The 17378-nt window shown below is 41.6% G+C and overlaps 1 protein-coding gene across 1 annotated transcript; it reads left to right on the top strand.

The window, feature by feature from the left end:
• Nucleotides 1–449: 449 nt before the first annotated feature.
• Nucleotides 450–14959, top strand: PSMD6 (proteasome 26S subunit, non-ATPase 6). Its single transcript, XM_033132945.1, has 8 exons — nucleotides 450–688; nucleotides 1456–1661; nucleotides 4007–4152; nucleotides 4426–4645; nucleotides 4756–4864; nucleotides 9644–9812; nucleotides 14530–14607; nucleotides 14751–14959. Exons 1-8 carry the CDS (start codon nucleotides 544–546, stop codon nucleotides 14845–14847), a joined length of 1170 nt encoding a protein of 389 aa, XP_032988836.1. The 5' UTR covers nucleotides 450–543; the 3' UTR covers nucleotides 14848–14959.
• The last annotated feature ends 2419 nt before the right edge of the window (nucleotides 14960–17378 follow it).

Raw genomic sequence — 17378 nt, 5'->3', positions numbered from 1 at the left:
CTGATGGCCATTTACTACCGGAGCCAGCACCTTTCCACATAAGGCCGAGAGTCTAGAAACTGCTCTCTGGGACTCTGTCCGGACAATGACACACGTAAAAGGCCAGGCAAAGAATTAAGCCCTTGATAAACTGTGATAGTTGTTTTTATTGTTGTTATTATATTCTCAAAATCTTCAAAAGATTGTCAGCTCCTATCAATTACAAACGGAGTGAAAAGTAAAACAGCTAAAAAGAGAGGAAGGAAGAAGTTCCCGAAGTCGAACTCCGGAATTGGGCTTCAGACACTCGGAGACTCGCGGAGCCCCGCGCGAGGGAAGCTCGGGCGCCTGTCCCGGGCGCAGGCGCTCCGCCCGCTGAGCGTTCCCGGACCTGACCGGGAGGGGACGCTGCAGCTGGAGGGGGAGCCCGGACCGGAAGCCGGGCGGGAGGCTGCGGGGCGCGCTCGCCGCCTCCTCCGCTTCCGCCGCCGCCGCCGCCGCGGGTCCGCGCTGAGTCGCTGTCTGCTCTGAGCCGCCGCCGCCGCCGCCGCCGCCGCCGCCGAGATGCCCCTGGAGAACCTGGAGGAGGAGGGTCTGCCCAAGAACCCCGACCTGCGCATCGCGCAGCTGCGCTTCCTGCTCAGCCTGCCCGAGCACCGTGGGGACGCGGCCGTGCGCGACGAGCTGATGGCGGCCGTCCGCGACAACAGTGAGTCCGCGCGAGCGCCGAGTCAGCGGCCTAGGCCGGGGCTGGCCCCGCGCCCCGGAGCCTGCGGGGGTTTGCCCCGGCGGGGCTCCGGACCCCGGGGCGCCCCCCGCATGGGGTCCGCGAGGCCAGGCCTGGCCTCTCACACCCTCAGGACCTTCCTCTTGTTGGGGGAGCCTTCGGGGACCGCGCGGCCTTGCTCTCAAAGGGGTCTGCAGCGGTGTGGGCGCTTCCCCTCGGAGAGCAGCCTGGGGGGAGCCCTGAGGTCGTTAGCCCCGCGCTTGGCACAGAGCAGAGACTTCCTGTCGTTAGCGAGCGGAGCGGGGCTGGAGGTAGTCCTGCAGGCGAGGCGCTGCCCGTGCGTCGGAAACCCGGGCCGCTGCCTCGGCTCCTGGCAGGCAGTGGCTCTGCGCTGTATGTACTTGATCATACGTGTCTGAGTGGGTGAATGAACAAGCTTACCCTTTACGTTGCTTGAAGACGCTTGGAACACAAGCCATCAAGAGGCAAACCGAGCCCCACTAGAGGTTGGCAGTGCCACGATCGGCCCTGATGCAGACCCGCCGGCAGCAAACACTTAGGTTTTGCCAAGCCCTTTACCAGGCTCTATCCCATTCCTTCCTGGTAGTGAGTAGGAGGCTGGTGGATGACCTACGTGTGTGTGTGTGTGTGTGTGTGTGTGTGTGTGTGTGTAAGAAGGGGGTGGACACTGACTCTAGGGTACAAGGGGTCCCTTGCTACTAAGTCACGTCCCTATTTTTGGCTCTCAGACATGGCTCCTTATTATGAAGCCTTGTGCAAATCCCTGGACTGGCAGATGGACATGGACCTGCTTAATAAAATGAAGAAGGCAAATGAAGAAGAGTTGAAACGTTTGGATGAGATGCTGGAAGATGCAGAAAAGAATCTTGGAGAGAGCGAAATCCGCGATGCCATGATGACGAAGGCAGAGTACCTGTGCCGGATAGGTGACAAGGTGAGTAGAGGTGGTTTCCCCGCTCCGGACAGTCTAGAAGGGGCACTATTCTAAGTTGGTAATGTCTTTAAAATCAGCTTCCTTTAAAAAAAAATTTAAATGTAATGTGCTTACCTGAACTAGTGAATCAGTGCAAAAAATGAATAAAGAGAAAAAGTCTTCTTGCTACACCCTATCACAGCAACCAGGTGTGTATTCTTCCCCATCTCTCTTTCTACCAATAAAAACTGAAGTGCACAAGCAGAGATTTTTGTTTACTGCTTTTACAAAATTGGGATCATTCTCAGTAGTTCACTTTTCTCACTTATCTTGGTTGGGAAGCATCGTTTCTGGTGTCTTTTTAAAAGTATTCTTTACACAAGTAATAATCTTATAAGAAACTAAAACATTATATAGTTAATATTAAAGTTCTGTTTGATCTTTATTCCCTACCTCCTCAAAGGTAACCTTTTGAGTTCTTTTATTGTACTTTTATGGGCATCTAAATGTACCTGTAGAAATTAGGTAGTATCGTGTTTAAATTTTTTTTTTAAATAAATGGGCCATAGTGTATTCATATCCCGTTTGTGAAGCTAATAGCCTTGTAGGGCTGTGCCATAGTTTATTTAGCTATTCAGCTATTGATGGACATGTATGTTGTTTTCAGCTGTTTTTGCTATTACAAGCTGCTGCTGTAAAAACATGCTTGTATATGCTTTCTTGAGTATATATGCTAATATTTCTCTAGGGTATATTCTGTACATTGAAACTGCTGGGACAAGGAATGATTTTTATCTTAATATGTGTGTTCAGTTCTTCCACATAGCAGCCAACCTAATTAATACTCCACTATCAGTGCAGAGAGGGATACCCAACAGTATTGGGTCTTTAAAGTTTTTAAATTTAGTAGTTGTGTAATAGTGGTTAAGATGATGGGCTTTGAATATCCTTAATTTTAAACACTGTACCCTAAAGTATTTAGATGACAGATGACATAGTGTTAATATAAAAAGAATAAAATGTTCTGGGCTCTTGGATCAGATTGCCTAGTTTCTGTTTCCAGTTTCAGTAATTATGATTTACTGGCCCCTCAGTTTCCTCATCTGTAAAATAGGGATAATGATAGTTCCTGCATAATGAGAATTAAAAACAAAGGCAAAGAGCTTAGACTAGTACGTGGCACAAAGTGCTTAAATGTTAAATGATAGGCGCTATTATTATTTAATTTAAATTTAAAACAAGTTTTCTTCTTCTGATTCTAAATCTAAGATTCGGTCATTGTAAAACTTCGGAAAATACAGAACATTTTAAAAATACCTAATACTTTGTGTGGTTTTCTAGGCTGTGTGTAGGTTTGATTTGATTTGATTTGATTTTAAAGAGGATACGTTATTACATATGAATGAGAGACTTAACGCTTTTGATTCAGACCTTGAGGAATTTCAACAAGAACATGCTTGAATCAATATCGGGGCGTTGTAAATGAGTGATGTTCCAGTATTCTGTTTATCAAAAAGCATTATTCTAAAAAGAACAGCTTCTATTTCTCCCGTGTCCTCTTATTTACAACTACTAAATAATACACTTAATGGATTTTTATTCACTGTGTTACCACTGATTATAGTTATTATTCTTTTATGGTGCCCAGTTTGTTACAGATTTATTCATGGGAGCTCTTTCGAGAAGCCGCCTTTGTCCTTTTGACGTTGGTCTTCCTTATTTTCTCATGCAGCAAGATGTCACAGGCTCCCCTGATATTTTCACTCTCCAAACCTGGAATCATCTACTTTTCCCAGGATCCCTGGTTTCTTTTAGTGGGGGTATTTAATAACCAAGATCTGAGTGCTAGGTGTACCCATTACTGTCTTGTAAGTTCCTTTTACAAATTTATAATTACATAAAACAAAGATAAAGGCAAAGAGCTTTAAGCCAGACACATACTAGAAATTACCAAGTATAGACATGATTTTATCCACGTTCATGTTTTAAAGCAATAGAAACATTTTATTCCACAATGTTGATAATTTACAAGAAAGTAATTTTAAAGTAATATAATTGTTAAAGAGAAAAAATATTGAATGTGGGAAAAAATATTGAAACAGCTGTGAATAAATTGTGAATGTTTTTCTTATATAGTTTTCTAGAATACAAGTATATGCTTAAGCATATCTGATCTATTTTTTGTACTTTATGCAAGTGTAGAGAATCGTATAATGAAGCCTAGCTTCAGCAATTATCAGTGCATGGCCGTCTTGTTTTCTCTCTGCCCCTGCTTATACCCCCAGTCCCTTAAGAAAATCCCAGACGGCTGATAGCTTTTGAAACTTGTCATCTGTTCTCACCTGTTGCCTTGGTTCTCTTGACAGGAGGGTGCTCTGACCGCCTTTCGCAAGACTTATGACAAAACTGTGGCCTTGGGTCACCGGCTGGATATTGTGTTCTATCTCCTCAGGATTGGCTTATTTTATATGGATAATGATCTGATCACTCGAAACACAGAGAAGGCCAAAAGGTACTTGTTAACAGTGCGGATCTAGTGCCTCTAAATTATTATGCTATAAATAAGAAATTGATGTAAGAAATTTGCCGATTTTTCTTTGTTTACTATTTTCTTAGTAAATTTGGACAAATAATTGATATACCAATTTAGTAAAATATTTTTGTAAATAATCCTTTTGGTTCAAGTTGTTAAAAGTTGTTTTCTCGTTAGAAATAACACAAAACTTGTAAAAAGTGGCATTGTCTATTTCCAGATTATGACCTTATACTGTTTTTTACTTCATAGCTTAATAGAGGAAGGAGGAGACTGGGACAGGAGAAACCGCCTAAAAGTATATCAAGGTCTTTATTGTGTGGCTATTCGTGATTTCAAACAGGCAGCAGAACTCTTCCTTGACACTGTTTCGACATTTACATCCTATGAGCTCATGGATTATAAAACTTTCGTGACATACACCGTGTATGTCAGCATGATCGCCTTAGAAAGACCTGATCTCAGGGAAAAGGTAACGACTGAGATTTAATACTCATACTTAAAGGTTACTTCATGCTTTTCTAATTTAAATACACAAAAATCATTAAAGCAAGACATTTGTTTTTTAAAAAACATCCCTAGGTTATTAAAGGAGCAGAGATTCTTGAAGTGTTGCACAGTCTTCCAGCAGTTCGGCAGTATCTGTTTTCACTCTATGAATGTCGTTACTCAGCTTTCTTCCAATCATTAGGTAAGGATAGAATGGCTCATTCTGATTTTCTGTCTTCATCTTGTTCCTGATCCTGTTTGCAGATAACCTAAGATGATTTTTCACATATATGAAAAATACAGTGTGTGATAGCGGTAGGTCCGTGATCAGTAGGGCTAACCTTTTGCCCATTTTTGTTTAGGGGGGGTTAGCAGACTGACCTGTTTTTATACAACCCAGGAGGTAAGGTGAATGTTTACATTTTTAAAGAGTTGTTAAGAGAAAAGAATGTTTGACAGATGTGTGGCTCTCAGTGACTAAAGGTATTTAGTGCCTGGCCCTTTGCTGAAAAGTTTGCCAGCCCCCCTAATTAGAGTCTTAGGAGTGAGCAAAGGGTCCTAAGTATTGACTCGGATCAGGAAAGATGTGAGGGAATCCTGAATCTCCTCATGGATTTATGGTGACTGAGCCTCAGATTCAACAAACAGTGGATTGTTCTTGATGCAGTAGCTGTTTTTGCTGATTTGCAAATCATTTTCAAGGGCTGTAGGTTGAGAAAATAATCAGTCGAAAATACTTGTGGTGTCTCCAAAGCTAGTTTACAGTAATCCTACCTACACAGATTTGCTTGTTTTTCCTCTTGTCCCGATTCTTCCTGGCCATTTGGCTTCCTGCTGATGAGCAGGAATCCCTAAGATGATAAAAGAATTAACTTGCATCAAATCAACCCAGGGATTGTTTTTCCTACAACTTAACGAACTCGGCATTGATATATTCTCTTGTTAATGCTGCAAATTTCAGAAAGTATTTGGTTAAATAAATAGGTAGCATTCATGAAAATTGGGGAGCATGATTCCAAATGATGATCTTTCTATTTTTGGAGTGGGTTTCGGCCCAGTGTTTATGGAGTGCTTTCTCCATGCATAAAATTAGGCTGCTTCATGAAAATTCATACTTCTTACCTCCTGTAGTGTGGGAACAGGGCTCTCAAGGCATGCCGATGACCTGCTGGCTCCTCTTGGGTGTGTCTGCACACAAGGCTGTATTGCAGAATTGCTCTTCTCCTTTTTCATGCTTCTAGATGGATCTCCTGGTCATTACTCTGTGCAGATGTGGGGCATCTTTTTTGTTGTTGTTGTTCTTCAGTCAGAACAAATCCCTTCTCTGCATTCCTGGAGCCTCTTCCCCCTTTTTTACTGAGATACAAATCACATACCACAAAATTCACCATTTTAAAGTACATTTCAGTGGTTTTAGTGTCTTGACGAGGTTGTGCAGCCATCACCACTAATTCAAATATATTCATCACCCCAAAGGGACATCTGTACCCATAGCAGTGACTTCCCATTTTTTCCCCTAGCCCCTGCGACCACTAATTTTTATACAGCTATGGATTTGCTTGTTCTGGACATTCCGTATAAATGGAATCAGACAGTGTGTGGCCTTTTGTGCCTGGCGTCTCTCTCTAGCATCATGCTTTATGGGCCGTCTGTGTTGCAGTATGTATCATCAGTGTTTCATTTAGTTTTATGGCCGAGGGATACTCCGCTGTATGGACGTACCACATTTATTTATCCATTCATTAGTTGGTGGACGTTTGGGTTGTCTGCAGTTTTTAGCTATTAGAAATAATGCTGTAATGAACATTCATATACAAGTTTTTGCGTGAACATGCTGTCGTTTCCCCTGAGTATATACCTAGGAGTGGGACTCCTGGGTCACATGGTAGCTCTTTGATTAGCTTTTTGAGGAACTGCCGGACTTTTCCAAAGCAGCTGCACCGTTTACATTCCCACCAGCAATGTGTGAGCGTTCTGATTTCCCCACATCTAAGATTTGTGATTGTGTGTCTTTTTAACTATAGGCAGGAAGTAGGTGTGAAGTAGTATTTTGTGGATCTGATTTGCATTTCTCTGACGGCTGATGATGTTGAGCATCTTTTCATGCACTTATTGGCCATTTACCCCATTTCTAAAACTTAACACACGTTTTGTGATTTTTTTTCCTTAGACTTTGTCTCTTCCGATAACTAGAATTATGAGAAGCAGACTTTATGCTTTTTTTAATCTTTGTAGTGACCCCCGATAGTAGCCCCCGATAGAGCCTGGTACATTATTGAGTACTCTGTGTAAATGTCGATTGCATTAATTAAATCAGTAATGTAAGAGAAGCATGAGGGGAAATACCATCCTCGTGTGATGAAATTGGCTGTTGGAAACCTGTGCATGGGGAAAGTATTAACGCGCTCTCACCGTCCCCAGCCCTACTGGCAACGTTTTATTTCAACACTGTCGAATGAAACTTTTTATCTTTACCAATTTCATACATTTCCCAGATATTGTAAATGAAGAAGACAGGATAGTCAAATTTTCTTTTGATGACAGTCATCATTATTTTCATTTATTATTAACAAAGTTATCCTTTTTTCTCTGCTTTGGTATAATGAGACAGGTAGGGCTTATTTGGTTTTGTAAGACTGTTTGGTTCCCCAAATATTCATAGACTATGTGCTTTAAAATATTTCATATGAAAAAGAAATAGCATCATTTTCTAGGTAGCACCTGATTGTTTTTGAAAATTAAGAATAAACCAAGAGAGTGAAAGGTATTGTATCCCATCCTATCCCGAAATCCATACACACACACTCACTCACACACACAATTCTTCCAGAGATACACATTTTAAGATTTTGTCGTATATCCTTCCAGGCCTTTTATTCATTGATACGGACTTTAAGAAACAAAACCACACACCAAAAACCAAGGTTATATGGACACATGGAAAACTTTCAGACGGTATCATGTATAGAAGAAAAAGGCTTTCTCTAATCTGTGATCCTTTCTCCAGAGGCAACAGCTGTTAGCAAGTTTCAGTGTAGCCTCCAGAGGCATTTGTATGTTGAGATACAGGCATGAAATACCTTTAAACATGTGGATGGATTTTACATGCTGTTTTCTAAGTACCTTTTTTTCTCTCCACAGTATGATGTTTGTATCTTTTCATGTCATTATACAAATAGCTGGTCGTTGCGTCTGTAACTATTGTTAAGTGGCTGTCATGTATCAAGCACTGAGTACATATGTAGTGACAAATTGAACAGGTGACACTTGTTGGAGCTTCCAGTTATCTTTTTTTAAGGACCTCCTCCTAGTATTTCATTCAATTAGATGTGCTGTACTTTTTCCTTTACTGTTAAAAAATGTTTTTGGTGTTTCTCTATTATAAGCAACCTTGTTTTGAACACTTTTTTACAAGGCATATTTTCCACTTCCACTTGTTATTTTCTTAGGGAAAAAAACAGAAACGAAAAAAATTTTGGAAAGGGTAAATACATTGCATCTTGATCATTGTTGCCCTCCAGAAATATTGTGCCAATTTATTATGTTGGTGCAAAAGTAATTACGGTTTTTGCAATTGTTTTTAATCTTTTAAACCACAATTACTTTTGCACCAACCTAACACATTTACACAATTTCTATTTCACTCACTTAACATCATTTGAGAGAGTCTCTCCTCTTCCCCCCTACCCAGCCAGTTTGAGAAGAGAAAAGTAATTTTATTGATGTTTTGTGGGGTTTTTTTTTTTTTTTTTTTGGCCAAGGATGGTTTGTTAAAGTGGCACATAAAAGAAGGAAGAAGATATTTTATGTTGGGCTTGTGGATGTGAGCCGTCCTGACCAGCAAACGTTCTTCTTCCCGTCCTGTTCCGTAGGTTTTCTTTGCCGTGTCTTTGCCCCCGTTTAATTGTTGTATAATTGACATGAAACTGTGTAAGTTTAGGTTTATAACTGATCGGATAGTTATGCATTTCTTTTATTAGCAGTGAGAATGAGCCTCGTCTCCTGTCCGGGGCAGTTGATGTGTGTGTCTCCGTCTGCTCTGATGTTGACCAGCCTTTGCTTGTGGCCCCAGCTTTATGGCCTCGTCCTGTGTTAGACGTCTCAGTGCTGACCGCCCCAGACGTGGCCATTGCTCTTTTCTCTGTCTTCATTCTGTCATCAAATACATCTGGATGGTAGTGATCCCCAAATTCACGTCTCCAGGCTCAGACTTCCCACTGAGCATCAGACCCATGCCAAACGCCTCCTGGATAGCTTTACTCGCCGTCTCATGGGTGAATCCACTAACACTCTGCCAAAGTAGAATGCGGGAATCTCAACCCCATCCCAGCCCCCTGAGCACACCTCCAAAAAGGAAACAAAAATTCTGCTTCTCCAGGGATTTCAGTCTTGTTCGAGCCAGAAACATGTCTATTCTTGACTCTCTTCTCGCTCTCCTTCCAAATCCTTGTAGCTGTCTCCCTGTTAAATCCTGAATCTGTCCTCCTTTCTGTTGGGCGTAGCCAGGTCTTTCTGCCATGGGACCTTTGCGTCATTCGCCCCGCTGTGCGCCTCCTGCTCTGCCCAGCGGCTCCTCAGAAAGGTCTCCCTTCCGCCCCAGTCAGGCCCAGGGGACGGCCTTCTAGTCACACTCTGTCCCGCAGGTCACTCCTTTTCTTCCCAGAACTTGGTAGTCTCCGAGAGTATCTTGTTCATTTGTTCATCTCTCTGCTCTTTGGGAACCTAGTTTCTGTGGGAGCATGGTCCTTGTGTTTTGGTTTACTGCTATCGCCTCAGTATTTAGAGCACGATACAAGTAGTTATTCAGTAAAATAATTGTGTGATTGCTCATTTTACTGTTCAGTTAATCTTTTTTTATTGGCTTATAAGAGCTCTTTATAGACCCAGGCTATTCATTCTTATCATGTTATAAATATGTCCTCCAGTTTCTCTCTTTATCTGAAAAGGAGAGTCTTATAATTTGTCACCTTGGCCTTTGCAGCTATTGTGGAACAGGAAATGAAGAAGGACTGGCTGTTCGCCCCTCACTACCGGTACTATGTGAGAGAGATGAGAATCCACGCGTACAGCCAGCTGCTGGAATCCTACAGGTCATTAACCCTTGGCTACATGGCGGAAGCCTTTGGTGTCGGTGTGGAATTCATTGATCAGTAAGTTTAAACAAGTTACCTTTCTCCCTGTTTGCATTGCTTCTCTCAGTTATGAAAAAAAATGTTAAGAATTTTTCTCTGAATATTATCAAAACATTTCTATCATCTCTGCCTCCATGATGTGCCCCTTCTGTTAACAGATGGGAAACTGAGTTGGAGAGAGGTGAAGTGATTTTGCAAAAGTTTATTAGACCGGTTGTTATCAAAGTAGCCTTCTGCTCCTTTCTGGACCCCACTGCTGCTAAGCGTAGTGACTCTTGGATCTCTAGCTCACATGTCACGTGAGACGTGAGGCCACGTTGTCTCTGATGATGCCTTCCAGTTTTAGGGTGCTGCTCCAGTTCTGGGCAGAGTGGTTTTAGGACGGGGCCCGTAGCCCTTGGCGAATGGCTCGAGCGCTTCCTCGGCCGTTACACTGCGGTAGGCGTTGCGTCAGACCCCATCTTTGTGGACCTTCACTCTAGTTTTAGAGGAGAGATGGCAAGTGAGCGAATAGATACATAAGGTAATTTCAGACAAAAGTGGGTCTCCAGAGATGCTGAAATGGACTGGAAAGATGTGTGGCTGCAGCCTCGGGGCGGCCGTGGCGTCACCAAGCCCGTGCGCGGGGCCTGCTGGGCCATGCTGTGGAGCTCAGCCTTTATGTCGGTGCTGGGGGAAGCCAGTGGAGGATTTTAGGGGGGGGAGGAACGGTCATGATTCCATGCTGTGTCTCCCACAGACCCAGAGAATGGGGAGAAGACGTTGCCAGTGGCTTGGAACGAGGGTCGTAGAGTAGTTGAGAGCAGGGGACGTTCAGACTGTGCTGTCCGTTTGGTATCAAGAGCAGTGGTTCCCAAACACAGGGCTTTTACGTGTTCACGATGTAGTTTTCATTGGCCCACAATGAAAACAAAGTGGTTTATTGGCTAAAGTAATATTAAGTGAGGCGGCATTTCACTTTAATAAGACCAGTCTTTCTTTTCAGTGGTGGTTTTTCCTAATTTATTATGAAAAATTTCAAACATGCAGAAAATTATAAAGAATGATACAGTGAATTCCCATATGTCCTTGATTCTACAATTACTGTTACATTTGCTGTATCACATTATCTGTTCATAGCTTTTATACTTCAAAGTAGGCTTCAGGTGCCGGCTCATTTTACCCCTACACACGTTAGCGTGCGTATCAGTATTTATTTACGGGTAGCTTCGTTTTGAGGTAATATTTACACTTAGTGAAATGCACAGCTCTTAAGGGTAACGCACATTCCCCTGTGGAGCCATCGCCGGAAATTCCCTCATTCTCTTCCTTTGAGTCAAAAAAGTGATAGTAATTTTTCGATGTTTTAAAAATTATCCTTAAGTGAAGGCTGGTATCCTTCGGTTGGTTTTGTTTCATTTCTGAATTAACTAGTCTGTGAGATTCAAGTGTGGTCACCACTGCCTCAGAGGGTTGGTTGCTAGGATCGGGGGCGGTGGCCACGGTGAAGGTGGTTTTCGTGACTCGGGGAGGACCGAGCAAGTACATGAAAAAGGGGAGTTGGCTTGTCTTGTTCTGGCTCTGCCACTAAAAAGCCGTGTGGCCGTGGTCAGGCTCTGTCCGTCCCTCAGTTTCTTAACCGTGATGTGGAGGTGCTGCAGCCATCAGCGATTAGGGGCAGTGGGGCAGGAGGAAGTGGTGGGGTCACGCTGAGCAGCCGTTCAGACGCACGCAGTATTCTTTACGTCATTACAGTGACATTTGAATTCAGGGCAGGTGGTACGTTGCAAGGTAGGTGGTATTTTGAGTTGTTTAGTTTTTTTCTTCATTTTCTAAGATCAGCTCTAGAGACAAAGCTTGTACCACTCAGCTCTAATTGTTGTTACCTAGGGAGGCCTTGTTTTAAATTTCTATAACTGATTCAAGTCTGGGTTGTCATGTATTCCTTCCCCCGTCACCTTAACAACGACTTTTAGGTGAAAGCCTTTTTAAAAGATGGGCTGATTGAGTACTTTTGAACAATAACTCTACATCGCTCTTCTGCTGCTGCTTCCTTAGTCTCAGTAAGATACTGTTGGAGAACGGGAAGGGGCCGTTAGGTGAGTCAACAACGCTTCCGTTGCCATGTTTAAGGTTAGAAATATTCAGGGGCTGTGTTCCACAATTTTCTTTGTAGGTCTTTTGTTTGAAATTTGGGATGCAAATCTGACTTTTGTGGTTCTATTTATTCAGTAAATACTCAGCTCATCCTACTGGACACGTACTGAGGGCTTGGAGCAACACAGAGGTGGGAAGACGAGGGGACAGGTTTGATTAGCATGGAGGGAAATAAATGACAATAAAGGTAGTTTGGACCTAAAGCAAGGAATGGGACCAGAAAGGAGGCTGTGCCCAGATTACTCTTGGCTCACATAGTTCAGAGCGAGCATAACTGGGAGGCCGAGGATTTGATCAGTGTCTGAGAAATGGACACATCCACAGATGGCTCCTTGTGGACATTTAGACTGGATGTCATTGCATATTTAGGATTTTTATAGGCAGTGATGGAAAAGAGAGCTTTCCGGATGGAAGAAGAAGCAAAATAAATGTAGGAATGTGTTTGAGAAGCCAGTAGCCTAGTTGTGCTGGGTGGAGCGTGTGGTCCTATGTACGGGGAAGTGCACTGAGGTAAGCAAGCCCAGAAGGATACCAGGTTGGACCTAAAGCAGTGTCTTAAATGCCAGACTAAAGAGTTTCAGATGTGTTTGGAATCTCTTCTGGGTCTTCCTTTCCTCCTGCTTCCACTGGTCTGGTGATAACAGGAATGGAAAGACGCAGCCAAATTGTCAGCGGGTCCACAGATCAGCAGAGGGCACCTTCAGTCAGAATTTGCTAGTAAGTCAAGTGCAGTGTATTTCTTTACCTTCCCGCCTGGTACCTTGTTCCTAAAGCAGAACATCAAGATTCTTCTTTAGAGGTTTTCCTTCCTGTTCTATAGATTTGGGAGCGACTAAGAAGGGCTGGTGATGATTCAACTCGATGGTACAATTTGTGCTGTATACTTCAGTCCCAGAATAAGAGTTGCAAAGGGGTTTAGCAGCCGAGGTCTAGAGGTGCAACTGTTTACTTGGAAAATGAATATAAGTGAGTTTAGAAACACTGCTGATCTTTTTAATTTTGGGGTTTTATCTAAAACCACTCAGTTACATGACTCAAAAAATTAACAGTTGAAAGAAGGAATGGATCAAATATATTTGATACTGAGATAATAGAAATAAAGCGTACTATATAAGCATGTTACAGTTCTTGCTAGTTTAGGATAACCTCCAGCTTAAAATCTTCAATAATATAGCTTAATTCAAGGCAGTAGTGGGTCTTTCACCACTGACTGACCACTGGCAACTAATTATGATACTTGATCACTTCTTTCAAAGCACACTCTACACAGTTTTTTCCTCTAATTAAAGCGCTTGTTCGTCAATGAGTATGAGACGTGGTGTTTGCCTGCGACCTTCCTAAACAGTGCGTTAAACTTTGTTCTTCCCAGTATGGTAGCATTTCAGTGTAGCTTTAATTTGCAGTTTTAGTGAGTGAAGTTGATCGTTTTTATGTATATCCTTCACCCATGTTCTAATGAGTCATTTGTCTGATTTGTAGTATTTTCTAATTTATACTGCAGACCTCTTGTATCCACATTGTCTGTTGGTTTTGATGGTATTTTCCTATGTAGAAATTCTCTTTACATAAGAAATCTTACGTGATTTCCTAGGCACCCTCAACACCATTTATTAAGCCAACCTTTCCCTGTTAATTTGCAATGGCATTTTGGTTAGAAATTTAATTCTTAAGATTTAGAGTCCCTTTTCCGTTTGTGTTTATGTGCTTGGATTGAGATGTTTTAGTGTAAACAGAGAGTAATCTGTTTCATAGTTTTTATTGGAAATCTCATTTTTCTTGATTAGGAGGACTCACTATATGAAATCTCAATTTAACACAGTCCTAATGCAAACAGATCTTTATTTTAAAGGACTCATCTTACCATTTATTCTCTTTAGTAGCCTGATACAGCTGTCTTCATACAGCTCTTGTATATTCCTAAGCATTTACTTTTCTTTTCCCCATGTTACATGGTGGTGGACTATCTTTGGAGAGTCTCTCTCCTGGTGCTGGTTTTTGAGGTACGAGTATGTGTGACCATGTTTAAATAGTTGTCTCAATGAGGTTTGGGTCATAACCGGACATAGACACTCAAAGTACCTTTCGCAGTCACAACAGATTATATATCATCTTTGCATGCCCGGTCTTACTTTATTAGCACATTATTCTTTTTTCCTGAGATTTTGAAAATGCTGAGAGTTACCTGCTCCTTACAAGTTAAGTTGAAGGAAACTAGGCAGTTTAATCGGGTTGGTCCCCACCCCCCTCAAAAAATCTCGTTTCCTTATATTTATTGTTAGAATTTCTAACTCAGTTTTTTTCTCTGAGCACTTCCATAGCTCCAGAGACTTGCTGTGATGGTTTCATTCTGGGACATCTCTGCCCCATCTGAGTATGAACTTCCAGGGTCCTGTGGATTCTGGCAGATGACTTAATCGTTGGGGGTAATCCTGTACCACAGCAGAGGAGGCCTTCTCTACGCTCATATTCAGTAGCTAAGGAGTGAGAGAAACTGTTACCTTGAAAGACAAGTGAATCATGTATTTAGTGTACTTTATACTTTTCTAAGATTTCTCTATAAGGCTAATGCTGAAGGCTTTTCTTTTTTTCTCTCAATTAGGGAACTCTCCAGATTCATTGCTGCTGGGAGACTACACTGCAAAATAGATAAAGTGAATGAAATAGTGGAAACCAACAGGTACTTTTAAGTTTGTGTATCATTTGTAATACTTCCCCGAGTCAGGGGCATTCTTAAGTGCCTGCTTTTAAAAGTAGGTCAACTAATGTTACGAGTAATGTGACTGGTAAATAATTCATTTTTTTTCTTGAATTTATTTATAGACCTGATAGCAAGAACTGGCAGTACCAAGAAACCATCAAGAAAGGAGATCTACTACTAAACAGAGTTCAGAAACTTTCCAGAGTAATTAATATGTAAAACCATGGAAACAAAGGGATTCCTTTAGAGAGAATTATTTGGAACTTTTATAGCTTACTTTACTATGTGCCCAGTTCAACTCTATAAAATAAATACTGCATTGTTTCTTTCACTTTACTTTTTTCCTTACACATATCTACATTAAGGATGGGATCCAGTAATGTTAAATAATGTCACTGTTATGTTATGTGAGTATCTCCAGTTTATGGAGTAATGGTTGAAATCAGAGGACATAGTACCTGAGTTCAAATCCCGCCTGCCTCAGTAGTAAAATAGGGATAATAATACAAGCCCATCATTTCTTACCTTTAAATGTCCTGAATTTTAGAAAGAAGAGCAGTACATGCTGTATATATAGTAGGTCAAGATCAAACACGCTGTCCCTCACTTAGTATATAAGATAGGACATGCATGTATCATAAGCTTTCCCTCAGAAACAGGTAATCAAAGAAGACAGGAAGTTATTCCTGTTTAGGAGACTGCCATGCCCTGGATTCTAGAATCTGCCAAGGCCGGTCTCGGTAAACGTAGGTGTAAAAAACCTATATGGATATCGGCAAAGGGAATCTTTGTTTTCCCCCTACAAACAGAACCATCGTAATAGTGGTGAGGAAAACAGAGTTGTTCCTTGTTTTTCTCCCAATTATAATATGAACTCAGTGAGTCAGATGGGTAAGTGCATGAAGAAAGAAACGTAAAACCTGATAAAGGAGATAGAGGGAAATAGGGCATGAAGGGCTCTCTTCTGTGGGGTGTCACAGAAGGCCTCTCTGGTAAGGTGACATTCAAATAAAAAGGAGACAGAGACTGTGCAAGTATCTAGGGGAAGAAAGAGATGGAAAGTCTCTGGAGGTTTTAAGCAGACTAATGGCCTGATCTGACTTACCTTTAAAGTGTCACTTTGGCACTCAGCTGGATGGGACAACAGATAACGGTGACATGGATTGTAGAGGCAGCCGGATTTGTTACAAGATCAGAAGTGGGGAGGGGATGAGAAAATGAGTCGAGGATGGTCCTCCGCTTTTTGATGGTGACCGTGAGAAGAGCAAGCAGTTTAGGTAGAGGTAAGTTAGAAAGAGACTGGGGAATGGCATTTTATTGTAAAAGGGAGGGCAGAGAGGATGGGGCATTTTTCTTTAAGAGCATGTTTATATGCGGATGGGAATGGTTCATTAACATATCAGAGGAGAAAACATGACCTCGATTGAAAATAATTTGATACAATTCAACATTTATTTACGATAACGAGTAAACTAGGAATAATAGGTTGGGAAATCCTGCCCTATCGCGAAGGAAGATACTTAACGGCAAGGTACTAGAAGCATTACCTTAAGACAGTGGCTGTCACCAGGATTGTACTGAAAGGGGCCCTTGGTTATATGTCAAGGAAAGGAATGTGACCAGAACTGTACTCCTGCAGGGTCTGTATGGTGGACGGAAGGCTATTAAAATGCTGGATGTGCATACAGCATTGAGAGTATCCACTTACGGGTTTCTAAAAGTGCTTCTTTATAAAACCTTATTAACAATGGTCACTAATTTGTTGTAGAAATTGTGAATATAAGTACCCTTCAAACCCACGATCCTTAGAATCCATTGCAATCTGTTAAACATACAGTCATTGCGAACTTACTGTGTTCCTATTTAAAAAATAGTAGAATTCTGTTTTAGTACATTGACTTCACTGCAGTTCATGCTAGAAGGAAAAAAGTAGGATTAAAATGTCAGTTTCTTGAAATAACCCTTTCCCCAATTCCCACCTATAAAACCACTTGGATTGATCGTAGAACACCTACGGCTTTTAAATCAAGGCCGAGACTTCCTCCTGCTCTAGAGGAGCGGGAAGTCTCAAAGCACTTCTCCCTTGCTTAAAAGGTACTTGATTTTATTCTTTTACCATTTTAGCCCAACTACATAAAATTAGTGGGAATGAGAGGGAAGCGATGCTAAAAGAAACAAATGCTATCCATTCCCAGTGCAAGATGGGGAAACCGAAAACTCCAAGACTGCTGATAAAAGTCAAGTAGAATAACTTACTTTATGATGAAGTAAAGAACACAATTTTGAGGAGAGGGAGTCAATTTTTTCCTCTTTTTCTGAAAAGTAATATATGCTCATTGCAAAAGAAATTCAGTCATCCAAAGTGGAATTGCCATGAAATTCTACACTGCAGTAGAATTCTAATAGTAGATAGCTACTGTTAACAATTTGATGAATATTCTCCATATTTAGTCCTATGCATGTTACTTTTAATACAAAATTTGAGTCTTTGTTACGTACTGTTAAAAAGTTATTCTATGTAATTACAAATCCCAGTGGAACACTGTTAAGTCTCAAAGTATCAGTGTTTGGAGGTAAAAATAAAATTGGAATCCAATAAATCTGTTTTTAAATGAGGCCATATCATATAGGAGAAATAGCACTGGACACCGAAACTAGAAACATCAAGTTCTAGTCCCAGCTGCCCTGACACCAGCCGTCTGATGTTGGGAAAAAACTACTTTCTTCATCTCTCGGAGCCTATTTTCTCA

This window comes from Rhinolophus ferrumequinum, chromosome 17, assembly GCF_004115265.2.
Source record: "Rhinolophus ferrumequinum isolate MPI-CBG mRhiFer1 chromosome 17, mRhiFer1_v1.p, whole genome shotgun sequence".
NCBI classification, from domain to species: Eukaryota; Metazoa; Chordata; class Mammalia; order Chiroptera; family Rhinolophidae; genus Rhinolophus; species Rhinolophus ferrumequinum.
Note: the sequence above shows the minus strand (reverse complement) of the source record. Positions and strands in the feature narration are given on the sequence as shown.